Genomic DNA, 17254 nt, shown 5'->3' on the forward strand with positions numbered 1-17254 from the left:
GCAAAATTCCCCAAACTGCAAAGGCGCGGAGTGTGGACCAAAAGGGGGATAAGAAATGACACCATTTATCAGTGCGACACCGGCCTGTGCAGAAATGATTTCTTCACAGCGTAACACACATCTATGGATTATTTTTTTTTTTTTACCCCATTATTATACCACCTGACTATGCCCCTTATATACTGTGCCCTGCTTACATGTACCCCCACATTTTAAATGGAAACACCAGCAATACTCAAACAAATAAAGTACCAAGCAAAATCCGCTCTCCAAAAGCCAAATGGTGCTCCCTCTGCTCTGAACCCTACAGCGTGCCTAAACAGCAGTTACCTTCAACATATATGGCATCGTCATACCCGGGAGAACCCTTTTAACAATTTTTGGGGTTGTGTCTCCAGCGTCATAAGCTTGGCATGACATATTTGCCACTGAAATTACATATCTAGGGAAAAATATAAATTTTTAATTTGCACCATCCGCAGTGCATTCATTTATGGAAAAGACCTGTGGGGTGAAAATGCTCACTACACCCCTTAATAAATGCCTTGAGGGGTGCAGTTTCCATAATGGGGTCACTTCCCAGGGGTTTATTTTTATTATTTCACATCTGAGCCTCTGCAGTTGTGAACCAATACTTTGTAAATCGCCAAATTAGGCCTCCGCTCCGCATGGTACTCTTCACTCCTGAGCCCTGTCATATGTCCAGGCAAAAGATTAGGGTCACATGTAGGGTGTTTCTAAAACCGGGAAACACCGCATGATAATTAGAGAGCTGTCTTGTTATGGTGGCACAAGCCGGGCACCACATATTGGCATATCTATGGAAAAAAAATCCCATTTTCACTCTGCAACATCGAGTGCACACTAATTTCTACAAAACACCTGCAGGGTTAAAATGCTTACTACACCCCTTGGTAAATGCATTGAGGGGTGTAGTTTCCAAAATTGGGTCACTTCTGGGGGGTTTCCACTGTTTTGGGCCCACAGGCGCCCAGAAACCAATCCAGCAACATCTGCACTCCAAATGGCGGTCCTTCCCTTCTGAGCCCTGCCGTGTGACCAAACAGCAGTTTATGACCACATATGGGGTATTGCCGTACTTGGGAGAAATTGTTTCACAAATGTTGGTTTCTTTTTTTCCTTTATTTGTTGAGAAAATGAGAAAATTTGCGCTTAAAGAGGCTCTGTCACCAGATTTTGCAACACCTATCTGCTATTGCAGCAGATAGGCGCTGCAATGTAGATTACAGTAACGTTTTTATTTTTAAAAAACGAGCATTTTTGGCCAAGTTATGACCATTTTTGTAGTTATGACCATTCGGCTGGTCCTGATAGGCTTCCTGTCAGAGTGACAGGAAGTCACTGTGTTGTTCCCGATGGCACACTGTCGGCGACAGTGAGCATCGGGAACTTGGAGATCAGCTGTCCCCAACAGCTCACACTCCAGTGTTGCCGATCAGCGGCTCATCGCCGCTGATTTCGGGCAATTAACCCGTTACATGCGGGGCTCGATTGCGATCTCCGCATGTAGCGGGTTTGTAACGCATCAGCAGCCCCCATGCAATCGTGGGGGCTTCTGATGCTTGTGATGGCACCCGGGGGCCAGACAACGGCCCCCAAGTCTGCCATGTATGTCAGCCTATGAGGATCAGCCTCTGCTGATCCTCGTAGACCAACTGTCAGAGTGACTGTGACGTCACACTGACAGTTGGAATACATTACACTACCTAGGTTGTGTAATGTATTCTTGCAGCGATCAGAGCTAAAGGTCAAAAAAATAAAGTGTAAAAAGAAAAATTAATAAACAAAAAAAATAAAGTGAGAAAAGTAAAAAAAAAAAATTAATACAAATGTTTTATAAAAGTGTAAAAATAAGTTTTGGTTTTCCTATAATAAGTCATTTATTATAGGTAAAAAATGAAACCGTTAAAAAAAAAAAGTACACATATTTGGTATCACCGTGTTCGTAACAACCCAAGCTATAATGTTAATTTTACCGCACGGTGAACGCCGCAAACAAAATAAACGGAAAACTATGTCGGCATTGCTATTTTTTGGTCACCACCCCTCCCAAGATATAGAATAAAAAGTGATCAAAAAGTCGCATTTACCCCAAAATAGTACCAATAAAAACTACAACCCGTCCCGCAAAAAACAAGACCTCCCACAGCTTTTTTTGACGAAAAAGTTACGGCTCAGAATAGCGTGTCTCAGAAAATAAATTATTTTATAGAAACTTAATTTTATTGTGCAAACACTGCAAAACTTAAAAAAAACTATACACATATGGTATCGGCGTAATCGTACCGACCGGCAGAATAAATTAAAACGTAATTTATTGCGCACGGTGAACGCTGTAATAAATAAAGAATTTAAAGCGCCAAAATCGCTGTTTTTTTTTGGTCACCTTCGCTCTAAAAAAGATCCTGAGGGGCCAAAATGCTCACTATACCCCTAGAAAAATTCCTTGAGGGGTGTAGATTACAAAATAGGGTCACTTTTGGGGGGTTTCTACTGTTTTGGTCCCTCCGGGGCGTTGCAAACCCGACATGGCACTGAAAACCAATCCAGCAAGATCTGCGCTCCAAAATCCAAAAGGCGCTCCTTCCCTCCTGAGCTTTGCTGTGGGTCGAAACATCAGTTTACGACCACATATGGGGGATTGCCGTAATCGGGAGAAATTGCTTTACAAATGTTGGGCGGCTTTTTCTCCTTTTTATTCCTTGTAAAAATGAAAAAAATTCTATGTTTCCACAGAAAAATAGGTGATTTTCATCTTCATAGACTAATTCCACTAAATTCTGCAAAAAAACTGTGGAGTCAAAATGCTAACTATAACCCAAAATGGGGTCACTTTTTGTGGGTTTCGACTGTTTAGGTACCACAAGACCTCCTCAAACCAGACATGGTGCCTAAAATATATTCCTAAAAAAAGGAGGCCCCAAAATCCACTGGGTGCTCCTTTGCTTCTGAGGTCTGTGTTTTAGTCCATTAGGACGCTAGGGCCACATGTGGGATATTTCTAAAATCTGCAGAATCTGGACAATAAATATTGAGTTGCGTTTCTCTGGTTTCTTCTGTGTTACAGATTTTTTTTTTTTTATTACAAATCAATTTCGGCAAAAAAAAATGTATTTGTAAATTTTACCTGTACTTTGCCTTAATTCCTGTGAAACGCTTAAAGGGTTCAAATACTTTCTGAATGTGGTTTTGAATACCTTGGAGTGCAGTTTTCAAAATGGGGTGATTTATGGGGACTTTCTAATATATAAGGCCCTCAAAGCCACTTCAGAACTGAACTGGTCCGTGAAAAAATGGCCTATTGAAAATATGAGAAGTTGCTGCTAAAGTTCTAAGCCTCGTAACGTCCTAGAAAAATAAAAGTACGTGAAAAAAAACGATGCAAACATAAAGTAGACATATGGGGGATGTTAACTAGTAACTATTTTGTGTGGTATTACTATCTGTTTTACAAGCAAATACATTTAAATTTAGAAAAATGCAAATTTTTGCTTAAATTTTTGCGTTTTTCACAAATAAATATTGAATTTATCGACCAAATTTTTTCACTAACATAAAGTACAATATGTCATGAGAAAACAATCTCAGAATCGCTTGGATAGGTAAAAGCGTTCCGGAGTTATTACCACATAAAGTGACACATGTCAGATTTGAAAAAATAGGCTCTGTGTCCACAAGGCCAAAACAGGCTGTGTTCTGAAGGGGGTAAAACGATAAAGCAACTATTTTATGATTGTTTTGATAGCTAATGAATTTACATGAATACTGTTTGCAACATTAGAATAGCAAGGTTATTTCTTGCTATTTAATGTTTATGGCTTTCCCAATTTTTTTCCACAGATTTTGTATGGCAATGGCTGTCTGACGATGAATCCTGGATCTCCTATGATGCTAAAACTTCCATCTTTCTGGAAACGGCACTACACACAGATAGCAAAATTGTGTCTCTTTCTCTGGGTGGCAAGCCTTATACAATTGATCTTGGAGCCATGGTTCAAAAAAATACCCAATCGCAATATGAAAGACAGATTGAACGCTGCTTATCTGGTATGTCTGCTAAGTTGTAAAGTACAGGAATCATCAGTGGCACTGAGTTTTTGTTATAAACATGCACATTTTATGGCATCAAGTGTCTGCTTGCTCTTGTCAATTATGTTAATGATATTTGATCTGCATGTGAAAAAAAACTCCTATAGTTTAAATTTGGCCTGGAAATCGCGGGCCGTGCACATGGCCGCGTGCATTAATTTCTATGAGCCTGGACCGCAGGCCGTAATCATATCTGTTGTTTTTGCGGTCCAGGCTCCTGGGTCATTCACGGACCGTGGAAACAACGGTCGTGTGCATGGGCCCGTTGAAATGAATGGGGCCGCAATTCATCCGCAGATTTGCGGGTTAATTGCGGCCTCAAAATACGTTTGTGTGCATGGGGCTTAACAGATCAGTAAACACACCACATGTGCGATGATGCAGAAAAATATGGAAGCAGCCACTTGTCTGAAAAATATTTCTCCTGTACTAAATATAATGTTTCTGTAGTTGCTTTAGATGCTGTAGATGTCACAGCCGATGAAGAAAGTGACAGTGTTAGTAATGGACCCTCCGCTACGAAAAGAATGTGTGAGAACAGGACTAATGAAAGTGAAGACAGTGAATCGGATGAAAGCAAAGGTAATCTCTTTACTAATGTCGGTTTTTGTGTTTATCGTCTCCAATGCAAAGTCTATTTAATTGAAGATTTTTTAACCCACCTTTTCCTTAAATCTGTCTCTTTTTTAATGCAGAACACATAAGAACCATTGTGTTAAAGGGCAAGGCCCCTGTGGATCCAGAATGCTCCAGCAAACTTGGAAAGGTAGGTTGTATGTTTATCTTGTAATTGTAGACTTTTAAAGGGGTTACCCCAGGATCAACATTTATGACCTATCCACAGGATAGGGGATGTCTGATCGCTAGGAGCCCCAACAATCACTAGAACAGGGGGCCCGAGCCCCCCATTCCTTTTCACTGCACAATTGCAGTAAGGAGTAGCTTGAATGTAGCCGTGAACGAGCATGCACCATGCCGCTTCATTCACTTTTTTTTGTCCTGCAGCTGCCCTGTATGGGACGAGTTGTACTTTATGTAGGTACAATTTCTTTTTGGTACATTTAAATTATCGTTTAATTTCTATACATTTTTATTGTGGAAAAAATGTATGGGAAAAAAAAAGCAGTTCCGCTGCAGGGTTTTGTTTTTTTTTTACACCATACACCGATCATCATAAATAACATTATACATTTATTGGACAGGATGTTACGGACATGGCGATACCAAATATCCATATATTATTTCATGTTTTGGGACTTATATTTTGAAAAGTTTATTTATCGTAAAAAAAAGTTGTATTTCTGTGTTTTGTTTTGTTTTTTGTTTTTCATTTTATTAACTTATTTTTATTTTTTAATACCATAGAGGGATTTTTCATTTTAATTTTTGAACATTAATGTACTAGCAGTATTCTCGTCCTCTGTCAGCAACCAGTTAATTTTATTTTTTTAAGATTTTTTTTTTCCAGCGGACTATCACTTATTTAGTAAGGTGCCGTAGTTTGAGAATTCACACTTTGTGCATTCGGCACGCATTTGGCGCAGGGCTTTATATGTCAATGATCATATACGCAAACTCCCCCCTGCTGATGGACACATTTCCCCCTAGTAGGCCCTGTTCACATGGAGTTTTTGCAGGCGGAAAAATCTGCCTCAAAATTCCTTCAGGAATTTTGAGGCGGATTTTGACCTTACTGAGCGCTCTCTATTGCGGCGTTTTTTTCGCTGCGTTTTTCTTCCGTGGTCACTGAGCACCGCAGGCAAAAAAACACTGCGAAAACCGCTCTCTGCCTCCCATTGATGTCAATGGAAGGTCAGAGACCGAAACACCTAAAGATAGGGCACGACGCTGCTTTTTTCCCACAAGCGTTTTTTACGCTCGCAATCCAGTGATCTATAGAGGGAACTGAATCTGAGAGCCAATGGAAGGGGATTAACAGACGGGCCGCCACTATAAGTAATTTAAATAAAGCAGAAGGGACAACCGGGACCGAGGAGGCCGCTATAGAGAGTAGCGCAATTTCCGGCGACACCGGTATTGAACAGTTGCATATGGAGTTACATAATGAAAAAATATTTCCCCCCCCCCCCCATGCTAACACCAAGCCGCACTCCCACCAAACATGATAAAAAGTACCTCTGTCCGTCTTTCAGCGCCAACAGGTATCGGATGAGATGAGCCAAACAAGCTAGTCTTGTCTGGCGTCCTATACCAACGGGATAATATTTTATAACTATTTTCTTGAATCTTAATGCATCTAGATACTTTGTGCAGGGCAATCAAAATCCGAGAGATTTCAGCATCGGTGAATTTTATTCCCATATCCCGTTCCCATAACCCAATAAAATACGGAGGTCTAGCTGGAAGAGGGACAGAGATCCTCTTATAAATCTGAGAGATAATCTTAACTGGCGTACGGCTTTGAGAAAACAGAATCTCAAACCAGTTGGCCTCCCTATGAAACGAAGTAGACCTGCAACCCGACAAAGTAACAGATTTCACATAAGCAAGGAGCAAAAAGTGACTATTGCTAAAAACCGATAACTCTGACATAAGAGCAGAGTGGGAGACCAAACGACCATCACCATAAAGCGTCAACGGAGTCTGAGAGCAACTGACCTTCAATGGGGCACTATCCCGCACCGCCTTAGCGGCCGCGCCTATAATATCCCTTATCTTGATCAGGGTAGATGGCAACATTTGCGCTCCCAAGCTAGCCAAAAATCACTTCCAAACTGAAAGAGTTGCCCGCGTGAAAGGATTCGAGGGACCGCCACCAGAAATAAGGGAGGGGTCCAATAAGATGAGTACGAAGCGGGGTCTGGGACAAGACATTTTCCAAAGCCACCCACAGCTTATGTCCAGGTGCCCGCATCCAATCAATCACTCTAGCTAAATGTATCGCCTTATAATATTGTTCTGGATCAGGAAAGCCAATACCTCCTGATATTTTCTGCCGAGTCAAAATAGATCTCGCAATACGAGCCCGTTTCCCTTTCCAAATAAACTTAGCAAATAATCTAATCATACGTAGAAAGTATAACCTTGGAATAGCTACCGGTAAGGTCTGCATCAAATAAGTAAACTTAGGCAAAACAACATAAGACATAACAATGTTCTTTCGACCAAACCACGACAAATAAGGCAGATCCAAACGTCGCAACAAGTCGGGAAACTAAGACAATAGCGGCGAAAAGTTCAAAGAGAACAATTCATCGCAGTTTGCACACATCTTAATCCCCAGATAGGTTATATGCGATGACGACCAATCAATGGCCGAATTATCCTTTAACCGTGCTCTACTATCAGACGGTAGCGCTATTCCAAGGGCCTTCGATTTACTCGCATTAATCAAAAAATTAGAGAGATATCCAAAAGAGTCCAATACTTCTTTCACTTTTGGGAGTGCAGTGGTAGGGTTCGTGACAATCAGAAGCAGGTCGTCGGCATAGGCCGCTAATTTATGTTCCACCCCCCCCCCCCCAACACATACCCGCGATATCTGGATTTAATCGTATAGACTGCATCAGGGTCTCTATAACCATTACAAACAGCAGGGGGGAAAGAGGGCACCCCTGTCGTGTACCATTACTAATTGCAAAGGGGGAGGACAAGACACCATTCACGGCTATAACAGCCGAGGGGGACGCGTACATTGAAAAAAACAGCGTTAATGAAGGGGGCAGGAAGGTGGAAGGATAACATAGTCTGTCTCATAAAGTTCCAACTCGCCCTATCAAACGCCTTCTCAGCATCTGTGCTAAGAAGGACCGTCGGAACCCTATTTTTTTGTGAATGATGTAGTATGTGCATCACCCTAGTAGAGTTATCCCTTCCTTCTTTGTATCACAAACCCGACCTGGTCAGGCGATATAACGGCTGGGAGAATCCGTTTTAAACGAGACGCCAACATCCTTGCTATCAACTTCAGGTCCATGTTCAAAAGCGAAATGGGTCTGAAGTTGGCACAAATCGTATGGTCCTTCTCCTCTTTGGGAATAAGGGAAATATAAGCCCTTGACATATCCTCAGATAAAGGCAAACCTTCAGTAGTGAGATTCGCAATATATAATAAACTGGGGAGGAGAACATCTCCAAATAATATAATAATCTATAAATGGGCCATCTGGACCCGGACATTTGCCTGATGGAGACTGTTTCACAGCTAACTCCAGTTCCGCAATGGTAAATGATTTAGCCAAGTCTTCCCCTTGCGCCTTCGGAAATGACCGGGAGAGAGAGTCTAGAAAGGAGGATATGAGCCCAGGTCTCTCCCCCAGACACTCCGATGAAGGCGAGTTTTCCGGGTTATAAAGATTGTGATAGAAGTCGCTAAACAAATTAGCGATGTAAGAGACCGAGTAGGTCAAGCTGCCATCCGGTGCCTTCAACATATGAACATGATTATTAACCTGCCGTTGTTTGACCCTCTTGGACAAAAATTTAGACGCCTTATTGCCATGGGCATCAAAATTATGTTGGGACCGTGCAAAATATTTAGCGGAGGTTGCATTAAAGAGGCTCTGTCACCAGATTTTGCAACCCCTATCTGCTATTGCAGCAGATTGGCGCTGCAATGTAGATAAGAGTAACGTTTTTATTTTTAAAAAACGAGCATTTTTGGCCAAGTTATGACCATTTTTGTATTTATGCAAATGAGGCTTGCTAAAGTCCAACTGGGCGTGTATTATGTGTGTACATCGGGGCGTTTTTACTTCTTTTACTAGCTGGGCGTTAGGAATGGGAGTGTATGATGCTGACTAATCAGCATCATCCACTTCTGTTCGTTAACACCCAGCTTCTGGCAGTGCAGACACACAGCGTGTTCTCGAGAGATCACGCTGTGTCGTCACTCACTTCCTGCCCCAGGTCCTGCATCGTGTCGGACGAGCAAGGACACATCGGCCCCAGAGGCTACAGTTGATTCTGCAGCAGCATCGGCGTTTGCAGGTAAGTCGATGTAGCTACTTAACTGCAAACGCTGATGCTGCTGCTGCTGCAGAATCAACTGTAGCCTCTGGTGCCGATGTGGCCGACACGATGCAGGACCTGGGGCAGGAAGTGAGTGACGTCACAGCGTGATCTCTCGAGAACACGCTGTGTGTCTGCACTGCCAGAAGCTGGGTGTTAACGAACAGAAGTGGATGATGCTGATTAGTCAGCATCATACACTCCCATTCCTAACGCCCAGCTAGTAAAAGAAGTAAAAACGCCCCGATGTACACACACAATACACGCCCAGTTGTACTTTTACTGTAAACACGCCCAGTTGTACTTTTGCAAGCCTCATTTGCATAAATACAAAAATGGTCATAACTTGGCCAAAAATGCTCGTTTTTTAAAAATAAAAACGTTACTGTAATCTACATTGCAGCGCCTATCTGCTGCAATAGCAGATAGGGGTTGCAAAATCTGGTGACAGAGCCTCTTTAAGTACATTTTTAAGCTGGGTTCTAAGGTCATTAAAGGGAACCGGTCACCAGCATTTCACCTATTAAACCAGCAATACCTGGTGATAGTGGGTGAAAAATCATTTCTATATAACCTATAATTGTCTTCTTAGTCGGCTCTGTAGCTTTAGTTTTCAGTTTTTTAGTGTTCCCACACCGTATGCTAATGAGCATAAAAGAGTCTGATCTTTATTTGAAAAGAGTCATATCTTCATTCCTCAAGTCTTTCCGAATTTACCCCGCCTCCATACTTTTGATTGATGACAGCTCCTCGCCTTCCCCCAGCACACAAAATCCTTGCTTCTGCGTTTATGTCCTATTCTAGTGTGTGCGCACAAAGGGACACCAGATTATTATGATAAAAGGCGCAAAATGTTTGTAGACCGATATTTACAGTCGGAGGAGGAGTTTAGGAGAGGGGATAACGGCAATGAACTTTTGATAGCGGTGGCCAGTGAGGGATAAGTAAAGTTCAATAGGTGAAATGCTGGTGACAGGTTCCGTCAAGTGTCGACTAGCCAGAGATTTTTTTTATGAAGCTTTTCCAGTTTCTGAGGCCCCATGCACACGACCGTGCCCGCAATCACGGCATGCGATTGCGGGCACGGCCGGCCGCTGACTGACAGGCCGCATTTTCGGGCCGTGCTCCCATACAAAGTATGGGAGCACGGCCCGCAAAATGCGAAAGAACGGACATGTTCCATAATTCCCGGAACATTTCCACGGCACGGACACCCTTCTGTAGTGCTACGGAAAGGTGTCAGTGTTCAATGAAAGTGAATGGCTCCGTTTTTGCGTTGCGGTCCGCAAAAACTGAGGTTTTTTACGGTCGTGTGCATGGGGCCTGAATCTGAGACAAAAGAGTAGCAGAAACTCTATCTCTTTCTTTTTTTCTTATGAGAGCAGATGCTTATCAACTGCCCTCTAACAAAGGCTTTATGTGCGTCCCATACTACTTGGGGAGAAGTGTCCGGTGTATCATTGAGCATAAAATATTCCTCCAACTTCTCCCGAATAGTATCTCTGACGTCCCGTAACCCTAATATAGAATCATTAAGTCTCCATCTTGGCGATCTGCTTTGTATATTAGCCAACTGCAAACAAAGTTAGAAAAACGGGTGCATGATCTGAGTGTAATCGGGAATCTATAACAGTGTTCACACAGTATTGAAGGCTTGTTTTATGCAGAAAAAAGTGGTCTAATCGTTGGTAAGAGTCATGCATAGGAGAATAAAAGGTGTAGTCCACCAGAGTCGGGTGACAACGCCTCCATACGTCCACCAGGCCACGATCCTCCAGATAGGTCTTAACTTTCCTCAAAGCTCTATAAGATAAAGCCGATTTCTTAGCAGACGAGTCCACTAAAGGATCCATAACCAGGTTGATGTCACCACCCATAATAATCAGACCTTCTGCTACAGAGTCCACCAAGAGTAGAACATTACTCAACCATAGAACCTGCCCAACATTGGGAGCATACAAGTTTACAAGGGTGATAATTTGAGTGCCTATCTTGCCCTTCAGTATAATATACCTGCCCTCTGGATCTTGAGTAGTAGAGAGACAAACGGTACTGACTTTTTAAAACCCACGCTTACCCCCCTCGATGCAGAGCTATTGCTCCCACAATGGAATCATACTGGGAAATGGGAGAAAGAGATTCGGATAATGATCTTTTTTAAAATGTGTTTCCTGTAGCATCACATCACATTTTGACTTTTTCATAAAGGAAAAAAGTTGACAACGCTTTGAAGGGGAGGGAAGGCCCTTCAGATTATATGACACAACATTCAGGGCAGCCATAATATAGTACAAAGGAAAGAAACGTTATCACATAGCTGAACCCAGCAAGCAAAGGAATTACAGTGGATCTGGCCCATCCCCCAATCAACCCCCTGCGAGCTGAGACAATATAACGCTCACCTGTAATATTTGAAAGTGAACTGTGAGGCAGAGTATCGTTACTCCACAATGCAAAAAAGCAAAGGACAGAAGACACGGACAGAACATATAGTACCAACAACACGAAGGAAAAGGGGAAACAAACATAAATAATAGAGATGGGGGACAATACCCCAAAACGGAAAACAAAAATAGCGGTTCACACAGAACCTTCCAAGAGGGGGAATCTGGTAAGTTAACCATATAATATCACAATCAGCCCATTCGGCCATAGCAGTCCACTCCATGGCAAAAAAGGATATAAAGCAGTAGTTACAACGCAGCAATTCAAGGCAAGTCCTCACTCCCACGTTTAGGAGCTGGAACATTTTCCCATGGTGTCAGATGAGTCGTAGCAGGAAGGGACTTCAAATCCAGAACTGGATCCCAATCTTCTTTATCCAAAGGGTCAATATCCAGATAAGCGTATGCAGAATCCAAGTCCGTCACTGAAGAAACGAACAAGCGACGACCCTTATGAAAGAAGGATAATCCAAACGGGAATGTCCAGCGATATAAGATATTTTTATTCCTCAGGTAGTCAGTAAGCTGCTTCAGATGTCGACGTTTTTGAAGGGTACTAGACGCCAGATCCTGATAAATTAAGATAGCAGAACCTTGTAAAGTGAGAGCAGCAGAACTCCTTGCCTTAGTCAGCACCGCGTCTTTATCCGTGTAGTTCAAAAACCGGCAAATTACATCCCTTGGTGGGTCAGAGGCTTTGGGTTTAGGGCGCAAAGCTCTATGAGCCCTCTCCAGAACAAGGTCACCCGCGACAGAAACCTTTAATCGTGTCCATCAGAGCTTCAGCAGGGACGGATTCAGGTGCACCTCTAAAACGCAGGTTGTTCCTGCGGTTTCTATTCTGATCTTCTAGAGCCCGGAAAACCGAGTTAAAGTGATTCTGGCACGAGGAGAAACATTGCGTGACTGCAGTATTAAAATCTAACATGGCCGCCTGGGTCGATTCCATTGTCTCCACATGCTGGCCCACATGCCTCACATCCTGCTTAATGTCTGCCAGGTCTTTAACTATAGGCTCCAAAGCCTTATTAAGTACCTTGGTGAAGAACTCCCTGGTGAGGGGTAAGTCAGTCGCGACGCTGCCTGCATCACTCCCTCCGTCTGATGCTTCAGATCTTCCCTCCTCACGAGAGCGGGATGAAGTCGGCGCCATCTTGGCCTCATGTCCTCCTGCACACACCGGCCCCCTTTTCACAATCTTATCCATGTAGTCTTGTGCCACAGCAGCTCTGGGGGGGTCCTGGTCGTCCCTGGGCTTACTACCTCCGATCTTGACCATGGTGAGTGGATACACGCGGTCTTATGCTAGTAATGAGCTGTCGGTAGTCACGGAGCTCAGCAGCACACGTCCATTCAAGTCCGGCGCTAGCTCCACCCCCTGCTGGATTGGTTTCTTGACACCATGTCACTTTTGCAAAGCTCCTAAGGTACCAGTACAGTGGAAACTCCCCAAAAGTGACTCAATTCACAAAACTACACCCCTTCAGGAATTGGGCAGCGAAAATAAAAAAAAATCCTTTTTCTTCAATAAGACGTAGTTTTTAGCTTTCATTTTCTCAACAAATAAAGGAAAAAAAGCACCCCAACACTTGTAAAGCAACTTCTCCTGTGTACGGCAATACCACATATGTGGTCATAAACTGCTGTTTGGGCACAGACTAGGGCTCAGAAGGGAAGGAGCGCCATTTGGCCTTTGGTGTACAGATCTTGCTGGATTGGTTTCTGGGCGCTATGTCGCATTTGCAAAGTCCCTGTGGGACCAAAACAGTGGATCCCCCCCAGAAGTGACCCCATTTTGGAAACTACACCCCTCAAGATATTCACCTAGGGGTGTAGTGAGCATATTAACCCCACAGGTGATTGGCAGAAATTGGTGTGCACTCGATGTTGCAGAGTGAAAATGGGATTTTTTTCCATAGATTTGTCAATATCTGGTGCCCAGCTCGTGCCACCATAACAAGACAGAAGAATAAGCATGGACCCTAGCAGCTGGCAGGGATGGATTAGGTATGAAAAACAAATAATGTGCCGGAGCACAAATGATCCCAATTTCCCAGCTGCTATTAAGTTGTTGAATTGGTTAAAACGTAGCTTTTAATATTTAAATTTAGAAATAAAGCACAACAGAAAGTGAAGGACGTACAACATTAAAGTAAATTAAAATAGTTCCAGGTCGGTTAGCGTAAACGTTTGAGATCCAATGTGTGTAGAGATCTCATAGATATAGTGTGGCAGGCACAGTCAGCAGCTGCAGACTGCTAGGGAGCCCCTTTGTCACACTGAGTGGGATGCAATAGCTTGCGCCGACTAGGATTATTAAAAGAGCGCTAGCCCCCCCGACATGTTTCGCTGCCCCGAATTTATCTATTGAACGCAGCATGTGAGGGGTTAATCGGTCGGATCGGAGGCTAGCTCCGGTCCTGGCCAATACCTTAGGGTGCCGGCTGTAACATACAGCTGTCATCCGGCGGTTATGTCGCTGGCTCAGCTCCTGAGCCAGCTCCATCTCCTTCATGTACAGTTACGTAGAATTGCGGGAAAACACCAGCTCCCATCACGTAACTGTACGTGAAAATGCAGGAAGGGGTTAATGACGCAGCCTAGTTTTGGCTCAGAGCCCATTTTTCAAATCTGACATGTCACTTTGTGGTGGTAACTCTGGAATGCTTATACCTAACCAAGCGATTCTGAGATTTTCTCATGATACATTGGACTTTGTTAGTGGTGAAATTTGGTCGATTTTTTTTTTTTATTTTTTTTTTTTATTTTATTTTTTTTTTATATTCAGTGTTTTTGTGAAAAATATAAAAATTTAGAATTTTGAAAAAATAGCATTTTTCAGATATATATATATTTTTTTAAATGGATCTGCTTGTAAGACAGAGTAAATAGTTACTAGTTCACGTTTTTCATAGGTTTACTATATGTTGGCATAATTTTTTGAACGTTCTTAGTTTTCTAGGATGTTACAAGGCTTAGAACTTTAGCAGCAATTTCTCATGTTTTTGAAGTACATTTCAAAAGCCTTTTTTTTTAGGTACCAGTTCAGTTGTGAAGTGACATTGAGGGGCCTATATGTTAGGAACCCCCATTAAACACCCCATTTTAAAAACTGCACTTAAAGTATACGAAACCGCATTTAGAAAGCTTCTTAACCCTTTAGGCGTTTCCCAGGAATTTAAAGCAAAGTAGAGGTGAAATGTACAAATTTCTTTTTTTATGCTGAAAATCTTTTTCTGTCAAACAGGTTTTACCAGAGAAACGCAACTCGATGTTTATTGCCCAGGTTCTGCAGTGTTTTTTTTTTTTTTGTTTTTTTTTAAATATCCCACATGGGGCCCTAGTGTGGTAATGGACTGAAACACAGGCCTCCGAAGCAAAGGAGCACCGGACAATTTTGAGTCCTCCTTTTTATTAGAATATATTTTAGGCACCATGTCAGGTTTGAAGAGGTCTTGTGGTGCCATAACAGTGGAAACCCCCAAAAGTGACCATTAGGCAACCTACACCCCTCAAGGAATTTTGAGTGGCATAGTGAGCATTTAGACCCCACAGGTTTTTTGCTGCATTTTGTGGAATTAGGCTGTGCAATTGAAAATCTCATATGTTATTCCGATAAAAGGTACATATTTTTAAAAGGAATAAGGGAGAAAATACTCTCAAACATTTGAAAAGCAGAAAGGCAGGAGTGCTATTTGGCATGCAGATTTTGCTGGATTGGTTTCTGGGCGCTATGTCGCATTTGCAGAGTTTCTGAGGTACCAGTATAGGGGAAACTCCTTTAACCCCTTAAGGACACAGCCTGTTTTGGCCTTCAGGACACAGCCAATTTTTTCAAATCTGACATGTTTCACTTTATGTGGTAAGAACTTCGGAATTCTTTTACCTATCCAAGCGATTCTGAGGTTGTTTTCTCGTGACACATTGGACTTTGTTACTGGAAAAATTTGCTCGATACATTCAGTATTTAATTGTGAAAAACGCCAAAATTTTGTGAAAAATTGCAAAAATTAGCATTTTTCTAAATTTATATGTATCTGCTTGTAAGACAGATGGTAATACCACACAATTGTTGCTAATTAACATCACCCATATGACTACTTTAGATTGGCATCGTTTTTAGAACATCCTTTTATTTTTCTATGACATCACAAGGCTTAGAACTTTAGCAGCAATTTCTCACATTTTCAAGAAAATTTCAAAAGGCTATTTTTACAGGGACCAGTTCAGTTGTGGATTTTAGGGCCTTATATATTAGAAACCCTCTGTCACCACATTTTAAAAACTTCACTCCTCAAAGTATTCAAAACAGCATTTAGAAAGTTTCTTAACCCTTTAGATGTTTCACAGGAATTAAGGCAATGTAGATGTGAAATTTTCAAATGTGTTTTTTTTTCAGAAATTAATTTTTCATCTTCTTTTTTTTGTAACGCAAAGTTTTACCAGAGAAACGCAACTCCATATCTATTGCCCAGATTCTGCCGTTTTTAGAAATATCCCACATGTGGCCCTAGTGCACTTATTGACTGAAGCACAGGCCTCAGAAACAAAGGAACACCTAGAAGATTTTGGGGCCTCCTTTTTATTAGAAAATATTTTAGGCACCATGTCGGGTCTGAAAGGCTCTTGCGGCGCCAAAACAGTGGAAATCCCCCAAAAGTGACCCCATTTTGGAAACTATACCCCTTGAGGAAATTATCTAGGGGTATAGTGAGCATTTTGACCACGCAGGGTTTTTGCAGAAATTATTGGAAGTAGGCTGTAAAAATTTACATCTACATTCTTTCAAAGAAAATGTAGGTTTAGCTAATTTTTTTCTAATCTCCACAAGGTCTAAAAGGAGAAAATGCACCACTACTTTTGTAAAGCAATTTCTCCCAAGTAAAACAATACCCCGCATTTGGTCATAAAAGGCTGATTGGACACACGGCAGGGCTTAGAAGGGAAAGAGGGCCATTTGGCTTTTGGAGCTCAAATTTAGCCGGAATGGTTTGCGGAGACCACGTCACATTTGCAAAGCCCCTAAGGGACCAAAACAGTGAATTCACCAAAAAAGTGACCATTTAGGAAACTACACCCCTTGAAGAATCCATCTAGGGGTGTAGTGAGCATTTTGAACCCACAGGGGTTTCATAGATTTTATTAGAATTGGGCAGTGAAGATAAAAAAATCCCTTTTTTCTTCAATAAAACGTAGCTTTAGCTAAAAAAAAAATAATTTTCTCAACAAATAAAGGAATAAAAGAACCCCAACATTTGTAAAGCAACTTCTCTGGAGTACGGCAATACCCCATATGTGGTCATAAACTGCTGTTTTGGCACACGGCAAGTATCAGAAGGGAAGGAGTGCCATTTGGCTTTTGGAGCACAGATTTTGCTGGATTGGTATCTTGACACCATGTCACTTTTGCAAAGCTCCTAAGGTACCAGTACAGTGGAAACCCCCCAAAAGTGACTCGATTCACGAAACTACACCCCTTGAGGAATTCATCTAGGGGTGTAGTGAGCATTTTGACCCCATAGATTTTATTAGAATTGGGCAGTGAAAATAAAAAATTGATTTCTTCAATAAGACGTAGTTTTAGCTGAAAATGTTTCATTTTCTCAACAAATAAAGGAAAAAAAGCACCCCAACACTTATAAAGCAACTTCTCCTGTGTACGGCAATACCACATATGTGGTCATAAACTGCTGTTTGGGCACAGACTAGGGCTCAGAAGGGAAGGAGTG

General features: G+C 42.1%; 1 protein-coding gene across 1 annotated transcript in view; it reads left to right on the forward strand.

The window, feature by feature from the left end:
* The window catches only part of PARP2 (poly(ADP-ribose) polymerase 2), a 170746-nt gene that overhangs the window by 35338 nt on the left and 118154 nt on the right, over positions 1–17254 (forward strand). Inside the window, exons 4-6 of the mRNA XM_075829137.1 lie at positions 3862–4068; positions 4561–4692; positions 4806–4876. Coding sequence (XP_075685252.1) covers positions 3862–4068; positions 4561–4692; positions 4806–4876 — 410 coding nt within the window. The remainder of the gene's footprint in view (positions 1–3861; positions 4069–4560; positions 4693–4805; positions 4877–17254) is intronic.

Source organism: Rhinoderma darwinii, chromosome 1 (genome assembly GCF_050947455.1).
Source record: "Rhinoderma darwinii isolate aRhiDar2 chromosome 1, aRhiDar2.hap1, whole genome shotgun sequence".
Taxonomy (NCBI): domain Eukaryota; kingdom Metazoa; phylum Chordata; class Amphibia; order Anura; family Rhinodermatidae; genus Rhinoderma; species Rhinoderma darwinii.